Below are 17,874 nucleotides of genomic sequence, written 5' to 3' on the forward strand. Positions count from 1 at the left end.
ATACCACTGGGGGGTATCTAGGAGAAGGTTTTTCCGTGCTGCCTTTAGGCGCTCAGTTAACACAACCCTGCCCGAGTCGAACCTCGAGTCCCCTTCATAGGTAGCCAAGCCAAGCCAAGTACAAGCGCACTTAGCCTCTCGACCACGCTTCCCAGTATGCGCTATCGACTGACGTAACGCTAGTCCCGAGAAGAGATCCAGCCCGCTTCCATCCCTCTTCCGACGTCCAGGACGTTTAATCTAGGACGTAGTAATCTTTATTTCTGAAGAAACGTTTGAAACCTAAAGTTTGTTTGTTTGTCAAATGTTTTTATTATGTTTGTAAATAATGTTTGATATGTTTCGGATGTTCAATCAGAGTTGAAAATATCTACTTCCTAGTCCAAACCTCCCGCAGGACGACGGGGGATGGCAGCGGACAGGGTTACGAACCAGGAATCATCAAGACGACCGAACGACAGTCCAGCGCGATTACCGCACGACCAGGCAGCCATTCAATTATTATGTGCACAAATTCCCAAAACTTTTTTTTTATTCCAATTTCTACGACGCTATGAATATCTTGCAGTATATGTGACAACGATATTTTATTTACTTGTTATTTTTGTTTTTAGAAATGCCTTTAATGGTAGTCCCGAACGAAAGATGATTTTTAATAATTACTCGGTTATATTGAAAATACTAGTTTTTGGATTAGTGCAAGTTGTCTTTGTATTATAATAATTGAAGGGAGGCAACTCAGCGAGATATAGGTGTTTATTTATATGGAGACATGACAAACACATAGGACATCTGCCTTGAGCACAGCATCTTCATCTCGGCTCTAGACTTTGGCGGAAATCGTTCTCTCTCTCTAATGTCAACATCCTTCCTAGTCTAGTCACTTATAGTGATCACCTTCTGCACTATCGTGGATGGCGGTGTGCAAGGCAGGGTTATAACACTGCCCCCTTCTTAGCGCTTTTCGTCCCGAAAAGAAACACTGCAGTAGAGGTTGGACAGTTTAGGTGGAGGTCGATCAGTGGGAGCCACAGGCGGCAGGGAGCGTGTTTCCTACGAAGCCATCCGCACTGTTTTCCTCCGGTGCCGCTTTCTCTTTCTCCTATTGATCAGGCTGTTCTTGAGACGATGACGTGGCATTTTGGCACACAAAGAGATAGTGTCGAGCACTGTTTTCTTCAACACAGCCGTTGATCGGACACGCTGTCTCAGCAGACCCACTCGACAGGCGCCTCTCAAGGGAGCTGCAGGTTCACATGCAGCCACGTTACAAACGAAGTCCAATGCGCCGCAGTCATCCTCAGCTAACAGTCTCACGTCCAGGAGATAGGTCTCTTCAAGTTAAAATTAAAGATGTCTTTCTCTTGCCAGCTCAGATTTAGCCTGGATTGATTGACATTCTTCTATGCCAATGTCAATGATGATGACAGAAGTACAAATGTTTTGTTGGTGTTTTTCTTGGCATCCAAATTCTCTATGTCATACTTAACCTCTGGATGCAATTGTCGAGCCTCGAATTTCCCACGAAAGCGCTGGCAGATAGGCAGAGGTCTTTAAGGTCCATAGCAACAGGCTTGAACGCATAACCAATATTGTCTTGATCTGTCCGGCTCATTGAGGAGCTCGTAACAGTTACAACAAAAACAAACGCTTCAGGTGCATAACAGACTTCATTTTCTTCATTTGTCTCTTTCCTTTCGATTGTTTCGTTTTTTTACTTCGCTCATTTAAAATGTAGAATAGTTTCTATATGAAGCAACTCAGGAAAGCTCTTGTAAACCTTCACATCAACAGCAAGGAAACAATGGACTCCAGCACACATTCAATTAGAAGGCAATGAAAAAGCTGGCCAAAGATGGAAGAATGAACAAACAAATGAAAATTCCTACCCAGAATAAATGATGAAAATGATAGAGTGTAGAATAAATGAGATTGGACCAGCTCACATCCTAATTACAAGAAAAAGGACGCCTACAATAAGCTATCTCAACATGACCAGCGCATAATTTTTCGACACAGATCAGGACACAACAGAAATGGTCAATTTCGTTTTATTTGTAATACAGCTTTCTATTTCTGTTACACTTCTATCTATGTTTGAAATAATTTAATTTACTGTACATGTCCTGGTCACTTTAGGCAGAGAACTGTTCGATGGATGACCACATTGTAAACTAGTTTACCTTTTCATTATACTTTCATGTCCAATTTTTCCCTGGCGTGACTCAAACTTGGTTGATGTAACTGTACGTTCAATGGATCTGTTGGGGGTACTTGAAAGAACTGTACGTATTGTGAAGAACAAAGTTGTGTCTTTTAATGGAACAGAAAAACAGAATGAGAGCAATGTGTACATTATAGATGATGTACATACAGAAATACAACGCTGCAAATCTTCTTCTAGGAGTCCCACTAAATAGGATTAAGCGTATTCCTTCTAAGCCAGGAAAGCCAAATGCAGCCCCCAGCTGTGTCACAATCAACAGAATGTGTGTACCTTGTTTTTTTGTCTTTCATAGGGCACGCCCACAAGTTACCCATAGTTTTATATTGTGGTGTCTCTGTGCTGTACTGCTGATGTTGGACACTTAAACAAATATAGTACAGTATTGCAAGGTTGTACTGTACATCGGACCCGATCATATTAATTCGTGGTTCAAGTTTGACTCAAAACTTTCTTAAAATTAGAAAAGATCGAGAGAAAATGTACAATGTACACCTACAACAATTTAAGAAAGGAAAATAAGTTTCGTATCTTATTTCTAGCCAATTTTTTTTTTTACGAAACTAGTCAAACACTTGGCTTCTAATTTATAGTTCAAAGTTCAAAGCGTACACCTAAGTTTTGTTTGAAATACATCTACATTTATATTTTTAATGTGTGAAAACGAGACCAAATATTAGCGCCTAACGTAAGTCTCCTAAATGTCTTGGTTCAAGGGAAGCTATTGAAACAAAGTGATTTTATCAAAGGCTGTCAAAATAATTCTTGTGACAATGTCCTCGATTCCGAAGCAAAAGGATGTTGCCATGTGTCACGTGTGAAACCAAATATTTCAGAGTAGGCTACTCTCGTTACATACACCGCAGACGACGAATAGATTTAATCATAATTTTATGACTAAGATATTCAACTTTAGTAAAGCTTAAACGCAGTAAAGTGAAACAGAAACAAAAATTATAAGTATGATACGACATGTAGACAACAACTCAGAAAGTAAATCCTCATGTGGTTATTACATAATTGTTTTAATTATACATGTATAATTAGGTACGTCTGGAGATTGCCCATGCTCTGAATCATTGGAAAATGTTAACCAAAAATGTCTGATATTATTTTCACCCTCACTATTACAAACAATCTCTTTCTAAATCCATTCTATCTGGCAGTAGGAAGCCAGTGTGACTAGAGCTAGATCTGCTCCGTTGGCTGCTACGGCTGACTAATTGATTTCTGTTTTCTTTCTAATTAGATACAAACACAATTGAACAAATTATTTACCCATGACAAAATCAACATACGCGCACACACAATCTCACATGTACGCATGTAGTTATAATTAGCCTACAAGACCCTGGCCGCTAAACTAAATATTATTACGAGAATTGAATGTATCGATTCTTTGATTGAATGCTGGTTAGGAGGAGATTACTGATGAATTATTTCAACACGCCTAGATGGTTATGAGGATTCCCTCCCCTGAGCTTAAAGTCTATTACCCTTCTTAAACTGGAAACGCTCCATTTTAAGTTCACAGATCATATGAACAGGTCATGGTCAATAATTAAATATATTGTGCGTCTCACCAAGTGAGCTTTTCTGGCACTCTGTATCATAATCTCTAGTAATTGTGTCCCTTGGCACTAATCACCCAATTGTCTCTCTTTGTTAAAAAAATCGACCAGGATTTTATTGAGTACTGAACTATTGATTGATAAGCTTTTATCATTTGATGATTGTGGAAAATTGTGTTAATAGTTTTCTACCAGCAGCAACTATATGCCAAGAAGTATGCTGTACTTAGTCAAACTACTTTGATTAAACCGCTTCGGGCAATTCAGGCAGAATTTTACATCAAGCGCGATGTCTACAGTCAGAAAAATAAATGTTTTTCAATCTGTATGGATCTAGGTCAAACGTTTCGGCTCGGTATTTAGTTTAATCAAAACGTTCTTTTCAAAATGTAATGATACCGTTTCGGTTTCCATTTATGTTTTTTTTCAAGCCCTTAGCCTTCATTTATTTCGATATTAACAATGGAATCATTGGTGGAATACATTTGACAATCAATCCTTCGAGAATGGTATCTTTGTAAACAGTGAAATTGAAGAGAACTAATTGGCTTGTTTATAGTGTGGTCTTGTATTTGAACTATGAAGGATATATTTTTCTAAGGCTGTACAGAGTAAAGGGTGGATTGTCTTTGAAGTTTCTCTATCGTAAGCTGTAGAAAATGACTGATCAACAAATTTTAAGTGACGACCAGACGATGTCCATTCTTGAAGTGCTGATGCTCGGGGTCACGCCGGCTATCTCAGTGTTCGGCGTCATCGGGAACATCTTCAGTGTCATTATACTGGTCAAGCATGGACTGCACCGCTGTTCTAACATCCTGCTGGTCTCCCTTGCCGTCAACGACATCTCGTTCCTGGTTGGGTTTAACAGCGTGCCCAAGCTGCTGTACGAGATTGTAGACAGAACAGAAGGGTTCCACTTCGGCAGAGACGCTTCCTTCGTCTTGTTTGCCTTCTACCAGCTCTGCATGGTTATGGACTACGGCTGCGGGTCCGTGTCCTTGACCCTGCCCGTTCTGATCACGGCGGAGAGGCTGATTGCGGTGTTTTTCCCCTTGCAATTTAACCAGGTGGTCACGACCAGGAGGACCTGGTGCGCAGTCATATTCATCTCAGTTTTCTGGTACGGGTTTTTCATTCATATGACCTTCTACGTCATGCTGGACTTTGAGATGGACACTAAGCTGAACGTCACGGTGGGACTTATGAAGAGGTCTGCGTACCACAACCAAAATAGCGTGGCCGTGGCTATACTAGAAGAGGCTATGTCCTACATGACCATCCAGATCCCGCCCCTCTTCACCCTAGCTGGCTGCATTGTCATCGGGATCAAGATCAGAATCGCCGCCAGTCAGAGGAGCAAGCTGACCTCCAGTGGCCACAAAGGAGAACTGTCCAACCGGACCACCAAGATGTTGATGGCGGTGTGCACTATGTACACAGCGGCTTGTGGCGCCATGTCTCTGCCTACCTTCATCCCCCAGTACATGTACTACTCCATCACGAGCGACGCCCCTTCTAACCTGGGCAAGGTGCTCTACCAAGTGATGAACATCGCCCTCTGTCTGAACAGCTCGTGCAACTTCATCATCTACGTGGCCATGAACAAAAACTTCCGGAGCACCTACGTGTCTCTATTTCGGCCTCGGACCTCGAGAAGAAGTGACTACAAGAAAAGTGAATTGTGGAAATAAGCATTTGTTGTAGGATTGCGTCAGTGAATGTAGCGCTAAGCTAACACTGGGATAGAGAGAAAACAAGATTTGGTTGCGTTGGGTTGCAGAGTGAACTCCTTACTTAAGTGACACAATAGCGAACTAGTAAATGTTATGTTTATGTTACTTTTCGTTTTTTTTCCAAGCATTTTATTCTTTCATATTTATCAATCCATGAGTTGTGTTGTTTCATTTGACCAATCCAAATTTCTCATGAGATATTTTATCAATTTCTCTTGAAATATTATATCAATCCCCATTTCTCTTGCCAAATTGTATCAATTCCCATTTCTTTTGACAAATTATATCAATTCCCATTTCTCTTGCCAAATTGTATTAATCCCCATTTCTCTTGCCAAATTGTATCAATTCCCATTTCTTTTGACAAATTGTATCAATTCCCATTTCTCTTGCCAAATTGTATTAATCCCCATTTCTCTTGCCAAATTGTATCAATTCCCATTTCTTTTGACAAATTATATCAATTTCCATTTCTCTTGCCAAATTGTATTAATCCCCATTTCTCTTGCCAAATTGTATCAATTCCCATTTCTTTTGACAAATTGTATCAATTCCCATTTCTCTTGCCAAATTGTATTAATCCCCATTTCTCTTGCCAAATTGTATCAATTCCCATTTCTTTTGCCAAATGTTATTAATCCCCGTTTCTCTTGCCATATTTTATCAATCCCTATTCTCTTGCCAAATTTGATCAATCCCCAGTTCTCTTGTCATATTTGATCAATGTCCGTGCTGTCTTGTTATATTTGATATAATTTATCATCTCAGTGTTTACTTGTCGGATGCAACATCGTACCTCAACTGTTCAACGATGTTCTAGACAGGACGGAAGAATCTGGTATGGAAAAGATACTCACTGGAAATTTTAAGAGACCAGTGTTATTTGCATTGTTTATGAAAGACCGAAACAAAGACCTATTATAAAACAGAGATTTGTTTAAATAAACGTCCATGTGCATTGCGTTTATAAATTATTAAAACTAATGATACAAATTGGTAAAGGATATACCGAATATTAAATACATCGATTGTAGCATAACTTTGCATTGAAATCTTTATAAAAAAGTGTAAGCATGTCTATAAGATATATTTTGTTAGAGCTCAAATTGAATGAAATTGCATCAATTACTATTAACCAATCATGTAACTGTATTATAGACAAACAATAATAATAAATGTTTGCGATTGGAAATATTTTTACAAAGCTTATATCAACTATGTCTGCCTGTCTGCCTGTCTGCTTGCCTGTCTGCCTGCCTGTCTGTCTGTCTGTCTGTCTGTCTGTCTGCCTGTCTGCCTGTCTGCTTGCCTATCTGCCTGCCTGTCTGTCTGCCTGTCTGCCTGTCTGCCTGCCTGTCTGTCTGCCTGTCTGTCTGCCTGCCTGCCTGCCTGTCTGTCTGCCTCTCTGTCTGTCTGTCTGCCTGCCTGCCTGTCTGTCTGTCTGTCTGCCTGTCTGTCTGTCTGCCTGTCTGTATGCCTGTCTGTCTGCCTGTCTGTCTGCCTGCCTGTCTGTCTGTCTGTCTGTATGCCTGTCTGTATGCCTGTCTGCCTGCCTGTCTGTATGGTAAAAAAGTTAGTACACGTTATTTCACCCACCCCCAATCAAATTTTGCACAATTATTTTTTTTTACCCGACAACACAAGAATCAATTAATTAATTAACTATTGATAATTAATTATTTTTTATCTCGAATACTTGTTCATGTTTATATATGTGACTATCAAACGATGAGGCATACCCCGTTCTGTCTCAGATTGTTTGGCTTCTTTTTTTTTTATTATTATATACATATAGGACCAGGAAGTAGATTATCTTCAACATCTGAAACATTTAAAACAAAAAACAATATAATTGCGAAAACCTTTTTTTTTCAAACTGTTATTATCGTCTAAATACAAACGAAGTATACCCCTCCTGATCTGGTGAAAGAGAAACAAGCTTAACCTCTGCATATCTTCCCAAAATTCCGTTTATTTAATACTCATGAATATTAACAAAGTAATAATAATAATAATAATAATAGTAACAACATCTTCCGGCCAAACAGTACGATCCAATGGGCAACAATGTCACCCCGCTCACGTCTATTTTTAATTGGACGGAGGGAACATGGTGGTGATTATAATGTTGTACATCATAGCTTCTGATATTCGTGCTGACATTGTTGAAACATGCCTATTAACGTACATTGCTTTCCAAAATGATTACCCGTAGGTGGACCTCTAGGGGGCCGCGTCTGAGTTTGTGTGAAACATGAACTCTCTTTGTAGTTTTGTTTTTAAATGTATTACGTTTCAAAGTCCGTCTTTTTAATTCATATTCGATTTCTTATTGAAAATATAAAATATAATGTCCATCTTTCAAGTCAAACTGATCATGAGCTCAATAAAGTAAAGAAAGTAAATTTACTCTTTCAGACCTTGTGATCTATAGGACAGATGATGTTAAAGTCAGCTGTTTCATTCGCCAACGAGCAGAGGTTCATGTGGCCAGCACAACGACCAACTGCTTTTACTTTTCCCCAACTAATGTCAGGTACCCATCCAAGTTAGGTTAACTCAGGGGGTCCTAAAAATCTCGAAATTCAAAATCTTAGTCTTTACCGAGATTCGAATCCAGGACCCTGTCGTGGGAACATGAAGTTTTCTTTTATTGTTTAACAGTTGTGTTTTGATGTATAGGAAGTAGTTTGTATTGGGCGCGTTTTGTTGTCAAGAATAGTGTGTGTGTTTACGTCACGCTTCGTTCCCGTATTGTCTTTGTAGTTTGGAGCTTTATAGCTGTACAATTGTTTACGCTACAGTTGACAGTTCACTTACTGTTTCCCCGTTTTAACGGTACGTAAGTACATAGCTTTAGTAAGTAGGTATATCTTTCGGTACGAATGTCACTAATGAAAAATTCTGTGATCCATGGTTCATTGATTGTTTATTTTGTAATTAGAGTATTATGAAATATTGTTCTTGTTGAACAATTGTTGATAATTTATTAACTGTTCAGTTCGAATGACCATTTATTCACAATTCAGTTTATCATGCAACTTGATATGCTGTTGCGTGTTGGTTATTGCATTAGCCTGTTGAAGTGGGGAACCCGGTCAAGGAGGTAAACTCGTTCGATAACTCGTAAAACCCGCCTTTGCAGACCCCAGGTTCAGAAGCCAATCGCTTAACAACTCAGCCACCGAACAAGCTGACTTCAATATACCAAAGGTAAAAAGGACTAAATTAAAAAATCGGTTAATTTTTTTTTCTACTTATGTTCTCATTCTCTATTCAAAGACATTTTTCTATTTTCTTTGTGGACAAGAAGTTTTCAAGAATGTCGACTCTAAAGAAGAAAGAGTTTCCAAAACGAGCTCAATCTACTCAAGAATTCCAAAGAACAGTTTCAAAGCGCTATGATAACGTGACCATGCTAGGGAGAAGAAGAGCTGATTGGTCGTTATTTATAGCTTATAACAATCTGAGACTCATCACATTCTGATCTATTGCTGCATACTTCTAACTTGTTAGAGATTGCACAACTTATTTGTCTGTGCAGGCATAGGCTACATACAGGTTAAAACTGACACAACGTATTTCCGGTTTTGAAAAAAAAAATTGACTAAGATGAAATTATTCTGTATTTGTAAAAAAAAAAAAAAAATTGTATCAAAAAAAATATATATTACACGCATCTGCCATACAAATATCAAGGTCTGAAAGGGAATAGAAAAATATGTCAATTTTTAAATTATATTCACATTAAATACCTATAGAATAAAAACAATGTTAAAAAATGCCCAGTTTTCAGAGTGGGGGTTTATACACTGCGACTACGGGCCAATTCGCTTAAAAAAAATTATAGAGTAATTAATAAAATAGCTAAACATCTCTGATTAAAAGACGATTTAGTTAAATCGCAAGTAAGGTACATTTTCTCTAATGTACAAAGGGAGAAAACTAAAAAAAAAATCAGATTTAGAAAATAATTCATGGATTGTATACCTTATTAATCCTGCCATTGCTAAGAGCAGGTACAAGGGAGTCTCCATTGCTAAGAGCAGGTACAAGGGAGTCTCCATTGCTAAGAGCAGGTACAAGGGAGTCTCCATTGCTAAGAGCAGGTACAAGGGAGTCTCCATTGCTAAGAGCAGGTACAAGGGAATCTCCATTGCTAAGAGCAGGTACAAGGGAATCTCCATTGCTAAGAGCAGGTACAAGGGAATCTCCATTGCTAAGAGCAGGTACATTAGATTCCAAAGTTCAAAACTCTATTATTTATTGTTTTTCCAACTCTCAGCCTCTCCTCCCATGTTTGGAAGTAAAATCACCCAGAATATGGTTTTGTTCTTGAAATAAATCACTCACTACTATATAGACATCAAAAAAGTGATTAAAAACCCTTTCATATTGGTCCTATACAGCTTATGTCAGTAATAATTACAAGACTGCTTAAGTGAGTGTTTCTGTAATGTTTAACTTTTATATATATTTTTATTTATATACGCTTCACAAATTCATTCTTTTTACTTCTGCAGCGCACTTTTCCTCAGACCCATGAAAAAAAAAGTTGAATTAAAAAGGTGCGAAAGACCAAAATAAAGAAAGGAGGCAGCACTGGCCTATTCGTGTGGCACTTTGAGCTAAATATATCGCACGTACGTCTGTAATCACGGAGCTCATCGTAAAATCAAATTCTTTTTAAGACAGACATCTTGTCGTGGACCTTTGTCTATATCGATAATACGAAGTCTGCAGAAATGTAACCGTTGTGACATTAGAAAGTCGAGAATATTAGTGGAGTCTGGACAGATGGTCTCCTTGTATGTTAGCAGGATCTTCTAGGTATTAACCTTTGGTGCAGAATTAATTATCGAACGTCAACGGAACTCACTGTTTGATTAATCGAATAATATTAGTAAAACTGGCACAAGAAGGACAACAACAAGGCAATGAACAACGTTACAGCAAGGAGGAAATGTTTGTGTGAAAGAAAATTCAATATAAAATCGAGACAAGTTTACTTTAATGACGAGCGTTCATCCTACTTTTCAAATCTAACAAACATTCCATTTGTTCAGCCGAAGATGAATTTGTCCCTGAGACAAAAAGAGCTTTTTGAAATCATTAATAGCAAAGCAGAGAAAACATTTTCTCTTTAAGGTCAGTTACACAAATCTGGATCAAGTGTTTGCAGTTATAACCCGTTTTTGACTTCTTGTTCCATTTTCAAAGATATATTTTTGCAAAACCTGGTCTAAATACTGAAGTAGACCTGATGCAGATGATGACATTCGTTGTGACCTTGCAAAGACTGCCTTGAGAGTTCATGACCTGTTGAAACAGAAACATGCTCATCCTTCGTACTGACTTTGTATACACACAATGTCGCAACACTATTGTAGCAATGTTGTTTGATCTGACCTACTTTCAATGCTCCGCAATACTGTGCATTGGCACGTGCAATAGGTGAATACGCGGCAAAAAGTAAATAAATGTAAGTCAACTAGGTTATATGTTTCTACTATTTTCATTTTATGATAAAAATAAAATTATATATAAGACTTAATGTAATTACATGAAGCTTTGGCTATGAATATCATATACATATATTTACATTACAATTTTAAAATATGACCAAAACAAAGTCACTTATGCCACAGCCACGTAAGAACGAAAATAATTATACGGTTGGGGATCACCGAAGAGTGATGAATTTAAAAAGGGGTTGCTGAATTTATAGGATTGGCAATTTCCCACAACACATAAACTTTAGTTTGTCATGAAACAGAAGTGGTAACAATAGATGTTGATCAGGTACACAACTTTATGAATAAAATCTTGAACCGATTAGATCGTTTTCATAAGTATCTAACTCCATTTTAAACAGGATGACTGCCTGGTGGTGTGGTATGTTGTCCGGACTTTTCATTCGATGGTTATGAGTTCGCACCCTGCCAGCTGTCCTTCGCACTATAGAAGGTTGGGGCTAGGATGTAATAATCTTCAATTCTGATAGAACATCACAAAACATGAGGAAAAAAATCAATAGAAAAGATTTAAACTTGACATTACAAATGTAAACCTTTAAACATTCAATTTTTTAAAAAATTGTTTACATTTCTGTGTATTAAAACATCGTATATAACATTTTAAACTATGTGTCCCTGCAATCATAAATCAAATATTGAATGTTATCTTTCCAGTTGTTTGCATTGCCAAATCGTGTCTCTTTCTTCAACATTCACCTATTCACCTATTCACCTATTCACCTATTCAGCTATTCGGCTTCTATAACTTTGAACTTCGGACTATATATTTTAGTTGCACTTACTTGCCAAGCACTCATTGGTTCTTTACAAAAAATATAATTGAGATTGTCTTTCCGATTTTCAAAAAAACAAACACCATAGTTGACTTTAAAAAAAAGAGAGCATTTGGCTGTATTTTCTTGCCCTCCTTATGTTGTTTTATTAAATAAAACAACCAAATGCCAACTCTGAAAGCAAAATAGTTTTTAAAATTTTAATTTTTAGAAAGTAGGTCACGCATAACAATGCTGTGTTATCTAGACACTTTGCGTTTTTATTCAAGGAACTGAGTTGCCTAAGCATCACAGGCTACTATTTATTGAATAAACCACTTCTATTTGTATTTGATACATTTGGCCAGGGATTTTATCAAATAGAAAATGTACGCAGGATGAACTATTCATCTACATCGTGAGTCATAGGCGATAATCAATATCTAGCATTATTCAAATAGATCAAAGTTTTTAAAGTAAATTTCTTTTCCAGAAAGTCACAATATGGCGTCTAGTTACCCAACTGGTTTTTAATTCGAATATTAAAATAAAATCCCCATACGAGAATGTTGTCTACGTGTTAAAGTTATGAGCTTCGGATATTTGTAATAAAATGTAAAAAAAAAAAAAAAAAAAACCTCGAATATTGTAAAAGAGTGAGGCTAAAATGTTCTTCTGGCCTATTTAAACAAAACATTTTGTTTTGTCTCCCCCGCACCTTGCGTGTCACGCTAAAGGAAACGAAATTAAGTGACGACAAATATGTGAATTTTTAAAAATAACATTTCATACATTTACTTCTCTTCAATTATTATTTTAAGTCTACTAATAAACATCTGACACAGTCGTCACATTAAACTTGGTCGTAACATTTGACTTAGTCATTACTTTTGGCTCAGTCATATTATTTGACTTAGATACTTTAAATCTTCAATGGTTGAATGAAGTTCTTTTTCAACTTAATTTAATTCCTGTTATATTCATCAATAACACATATTTCTTAACATTTGTATTCTGTAGCGCAATGGACTGTTACTACTGTCACGATGAGTCTGACCACAATGCAACAGACATCAGCAGGGGAGAGTCTGAGATGTTGAGTGACGCTTTGACTGTATTCATCCTTCAGGTTCTAATCTACGGTGTTACACCTGGCATTTCTGCGTTTGGCGTCGCTGGAAACATTCTAAGTATAGCCATACTCCGCCGACACGGACTGCGGAAGTGCTCCAACATTTTGCTGGTTTCTCTGGCTCTGAGCGACCTTCTCTTCCTTCTTGGCTTCAACAACATCCCCAAACTGCTGTATGACGTAGTCGGCGATGCTGGGATGTACACGTATAGCCTTGACCTCTCATTCGCGCTCTACGTCATGTTCACTATCTTTAACATTCTGAACTACGCTTCTCTGGGCGTGTCCTTGACTTTGCCTCTGCTGATCACATGTGAGAGGCTGGCGGCGGTGTTTCTTCCGCTCCAGTTTCGAGACGTGTTCACGCCAAGGAGAACATGGTGCAGCGTCTTCTGGATCTACGCGTTTTGGTACGCATTCTTTGTGCACATGTCTCTCTATCTGACATTCAGCTTCGAGTTTTTCGAACCTGTCAACATGACTGTTGGCCTCATCAAGCGGTCTCAGTACCACCACGATCACTTGGGGACAGTTCATCTTCTGGAAAGCCTCATGTCCTACCTTATGATGAAAATACCGGCCGTGGCCACTCTAGCAGGATGCATCGCTATCTGGCTGAAAATCAAGTGGGTCTCCCTTGCAAGGCGACAGCTGACCATGAAGAGAGCTCGGGACGCCACGAGGAGCCACACAACCAGGATCCTGTTGGCAGTGTGTACTGTGTACACAATCACGTGCGCCGTCATGTCACTGCCCACCTTTATCCCCAAGTACGTTTACTATACCATGACCAGCGACGCTCCTTCCAACCTCAGCAAGATCATATACCACCTAATGAATCTGGCGGTCTGCTTCAACTGCTCTTGCAACTTTGTTATCTACATCCTGCTGAACAAAAACTTTAGAGATACTTACAGAGCTATTCTCTTTACATGTACAACACTTCCAGTTCGGGGTGGGTAATACAACTTGGTGGACTCAATGTTTGTTTCAAGAATGGGGCCATAGGTTCTGACTAAAACACAGCACAAAAACGATAATATTCAATTAAAACGATAAAAAATAGGCCTTCTTGGATTTTTAAAAACATAATTCTAGTCTTCTTTTCATTTGTTTAGTAGAATAGATCTAGATCTGTATTTCTTTTGGTTGTTCAAGACTTATTGAATGCTATGCTCTCATATCTTCAGAACTAAATGGTTTCAATAGTTCAGACGTAAAGAAGACAAGTAGGGCTACTATCTATACGTAGTCCTTCTGACTATGAAAAGTGCTACTATCTATTAGTAGTTATTCTGTCTATAAGAAGTGCTTCTACGTATTTCTATGTTTCTACTGCCAGCTGTTGCTACTGCCTAATACATAGTCTTGATCAGAGATCGTACGACGTGTCATCTAAATAAGCCAAATACAAAGAATACAAAAGATTTGCTTTTCTGGAGACTTTTCTATGGAAATACTTAGAATACAAGAACTATATCGAGCTTATTTTTATGAGGTATGTCTTTGTTACTAATAATAACATTAGCAATGTCTTCAATTAGAAAGATGAGTGATGAATTCAATGTTTCAGAAGGTTTAACTAATGATACATCAAATAGCTTAGTATCATATTTAAATAGAGATAGTATTTTTGATATAAAAAAGTTAAATAATATAAAAGATATCCTTACAAAAATATCTCACTAATACAAACAATCGCATGTCATGTCTTTGGAAATTAAGGGACAGACAGATTTGAATGATGCTGTTTTTTTTTTTTTTGCACGGTACCAAGTTGTAATCGAAAAGCCCTTTTCTCAGAATAAAAATGTAGATCTTAATTTATGTTAGAACAGAAAACCTACGTTTCTTCAGCTGATCCAGGAAAACAATGCCAGTTCTTACAAACCAATAGATGAGGCGCGGTGTAAAGTGGTAAAGCGTTAAAAAAAGGGTTACCTCCAAAGTGCGTGTCAAATTGAAGTCTAATAAAGAAGGCTAATGTTAGAAGCATTGGATGTAAATACAGGGCACATAACTCTGTATTGGACGTCACTCTGTATTGGACGTCACTCTGTATTGGACGTCATTCTGTATTGGACATAACTCTGTATTGAACGTCACTCTGTATTGGACGTCACTCTGTATTGGACGTCACTCTGTATTGGACGTCACTCTGTATTGGACGAGATGGGCGAAATTGATCTTCCTGTTCAGTGAAACGTCTTATCGTGGACTTTTTGTTTACATAAAAGACGTGAACATTATAAGTGATTACAGCGGCCAATAATATAATCTTCAACAGTTCGGACAGAAAGAACGTTGAGAAGGAGCATTAACAAATGTCTTAAAACAAATCTTAATTCGAGTTTGTTGCAGACGCCAGTGGAGAAAAAGAAATTTTAAAAGGGCCAACACAGAAGATGAAACAACGTCTTGATATATACTTACATCTTTTTAAAAACATTTTGTATGTTTCTTGTTAAAACAATGAAACTAAGTTTATTTGTGCCTTGAAAAGTAAATGTACCGACTTCGCCCCCCCCCCTCTCCAGTCAGGACATCGTGCTTCTTAGGGTGGGAGGGGGCGTTCCCCAGTTTGAGAAACGCCTTCTTAATCTATAAGCTGATACGATAAATAAAATAAATACTCTCTACTTTCAGAGCGCTATGGTCAAACTTATTTGTGGACCAGTTGGGTGGGGGGGGGGGATAGGAAGTATCATGCAGAAGATTTTCAGTGCTGCCTTTAGGCGTTAAGTAAACACAACTCTGACTGGGTCTGGTGTCGAATCTCGAGCCCCCTTCATAGAAAAGCTAAGTTTACTTAGCCTCTCGACCACGCTTCCCACTAAAGGAAATATCTTTGTGATAAGTGTGGAAAACATGTGTTAGTTAGTTTATCAAATTTTTTATGTCTGAAATATTCGCCACATTTCAAGAAGCTTTTCAGCCAATGTCCATTGCATGAACGATGAATTGTTGTAGAACGTCGAGTGATTAAAAAAATATTCAATATAATTAATATTGTTGTTTTACATCGTATGATTTAATGAAATTTTAGGCCTACATAAATTCATTGCTTGCCACGTTTTGAAAGTTAAGTTATTTTTTTCTAATGCTTTGTCCTTCTTTTCGTTTCTAAGGATGCGTGTTTTAGTTTCACAGATGATAGTTATCAACAACTAAAACCTGAAGGATAGCTGTGAAATAAGAAAAGTGTGTACACATGTCCAATACATACGAAATATACTCTTGTTAAATAGTCATATTTACCTTCTTTTTATTTTTCTGTTTTATTTTATTTTGTTTATTTATATATTTTTTGCAACATAGTTGTATAACTTTTAAATAAAGTTTATCATAAATAAATAAATAAATAAAAAACAACGATTGCTGAAATGTAGAGTTCAATAAGTTCGAACGTCAACTTTGCACCAATTGCTGAACAGTACAAAGAACTAGAAATCAGAGATATTTTCTTATCTTCTTTACTAGATTTTTATAAAATCGTTTTTCTCTTGACTTTTTTTACTCTAACCTTCTTTCTCTTGTGTTATTTTTATTTTTGGCTCTGGTTCTATCTGGTCCTATCCGGTCCTTTCTGGTCCAATCTGGATCTCTTGTTCCTTTCATCAAAGCAGCAGCCAACAAACAGTGACTTGTAAGTGTCCCTAAAGTTTTTGTTCATTGCCACGTAAATGATAAAGTTGTACGAGCTGTTGATGCAGAGGATAATGTTCATCATCTGATACATGACCTTGCCAAGGTTAGACGGAGCGTCCGAGATCATGGTGTACGCCACGTACTGCGGAATGAACGTCGGCAGCGACAAAACGAAGCAGGTCACCATGTATACAGCGCAGACGGCCAGCAACGTTTTTGTCGTGCGTCTAGACGATTCGCCGGACGTGGACGACGACATCTTCCTGCGGTTGGTGGACGCCATTTTGACCTTGACCCCGATGGCGATGCAGCCGACGAGAGTGATGCTTGGCGGGATATTCATCATGAGGTAAGACATTGTTACCTCCAGTATGGCGACGGTGTTGATATTATTGTAGTGGTACGTTGACCTAATAATGAGACCTACGCTCTGGTTAAAACGGTCGCTGAAGTCGTAGCTGAAATCTGCATACATTGACATATGGATAAAGAAAGCACACCAGAAGGCGCAGATTGTACCTACAGCGCACCAAGTCCTGACAGGAGTAACAATATGATGAAATTTTAATGGCAGATACACGGCCACCAGGCGTTCAAATGTGATCAGCATGGGCAGAGTGAGGGAAACGCCCCCGAGGGCGTAGTCCATGTTGTGGAACACGTGATACAGGATGTACAGGGTGTAAGAGACGCCTTCGCTGTAACGGAACCCTTCGGCGTTCCCGGAAACTTCGTACAGCAGTTTTGGAACGCTGTTGAAGCCAATGAGGAAAGAGAGGTCACAAAACGCTAAAGAGAACAACAAAATGTTTGAACTCTTCCTCAAGCCGTGTCTGCTCAACACCAACATGCTGAAGACGTTTCCAGTGATGCCAAAAACAGAAATGGCCGGCGTGACGCCAAACATCAGCACGCGCAAAACATACAACGTCTGCTCGTCGTCCAGATACTCCTCCACGACATTGACGTTTTCCTTGCTACATCCAGCCTCTAAGGTTTCGTTTGATTCAGTGCAATTGAACCTATACATTGAGCGAGTCTGGCCAGATGGTCACAATCACCGTTATAAACAGCTAGTTATTAAGCGTCTTCAATAGCTCAAAAATTTGAAACATGCAATTATAAATCTTTTTAGTTCACACTCAATCTTAAATAATGTTTCATTTGTTATTAGCGGCCCAGCCGCTATTAGGTTTGTGCAAAATGTCCGTCTGTCACACTAAGATCTCGAAAACTAGAAGAAAAATGAAAAATATTGTTTCACCATGCGATGC

At 38.2% G+C, this 17,874-nt stretch overlaps 3 protein-coding genes across 3 annotated transcripts; 2 read left to right on the forward strand and 1 right to left on the reverse strand.

Moving 5' to 3' along the window:
* Positions 1–4,454: 4,454 nt before the first annotated feature.
* On the forward strand, positions 4,455–5,489 carry LOC106060726 (neuropeptides capa receptor-like). The gene has a single exon (XM_013218711.2). It carries the CDS (start codon positions 4,455–4,457, stop codon positions 5,487–5,489), a length of 1,035 nt encoding a protein of 344 aa, XP_013074165.2.
* Positions 5,490–12,844: 7,355 nt separating this feature from the next.
* Positions 12,845–13,915, forward strand: LOC106068723 (uncharacterized). The gene has a single exon (XM_013228182.1). It carries the CDS (start codon positions 12,845–12,847, stop codon positions 13,913–13,915), a length of 1,071 nt encoding a protein of 356 aa, XP_013083636.1.
* A 2,599-nt stretch (positions 13,916–16,514) lies between these two features.
* LOC106060732 (FMRFamide receptor-like) lies at positions 16,515–17,630 on the reverse strand. The gene has a single exon (XM_013218717.2). It carries the CDS (start codon positions 17,628–17,630, stop codon positions 16,515–16,517), a length of 1,116 nt encoding a protein of 371 aa, XP_013074171.2.
* Positions 17,631–17,874: the final 244 nt, after the last annotated feature.

This window comes from Biomphalaria glabrata, chromosome 2, assembly GCF_947242115.1.
Source record: "Biomphalaria glabrata chromosome 2, xgBioGlab47.1, whole genome shotgun sequence".
Classification (NCBI taxonomy): Eukaryota; Metazoa; Mollusca; class Gastropoda; family Planorbidae; genus Biomphalaria; species Biomphalaria glabrata.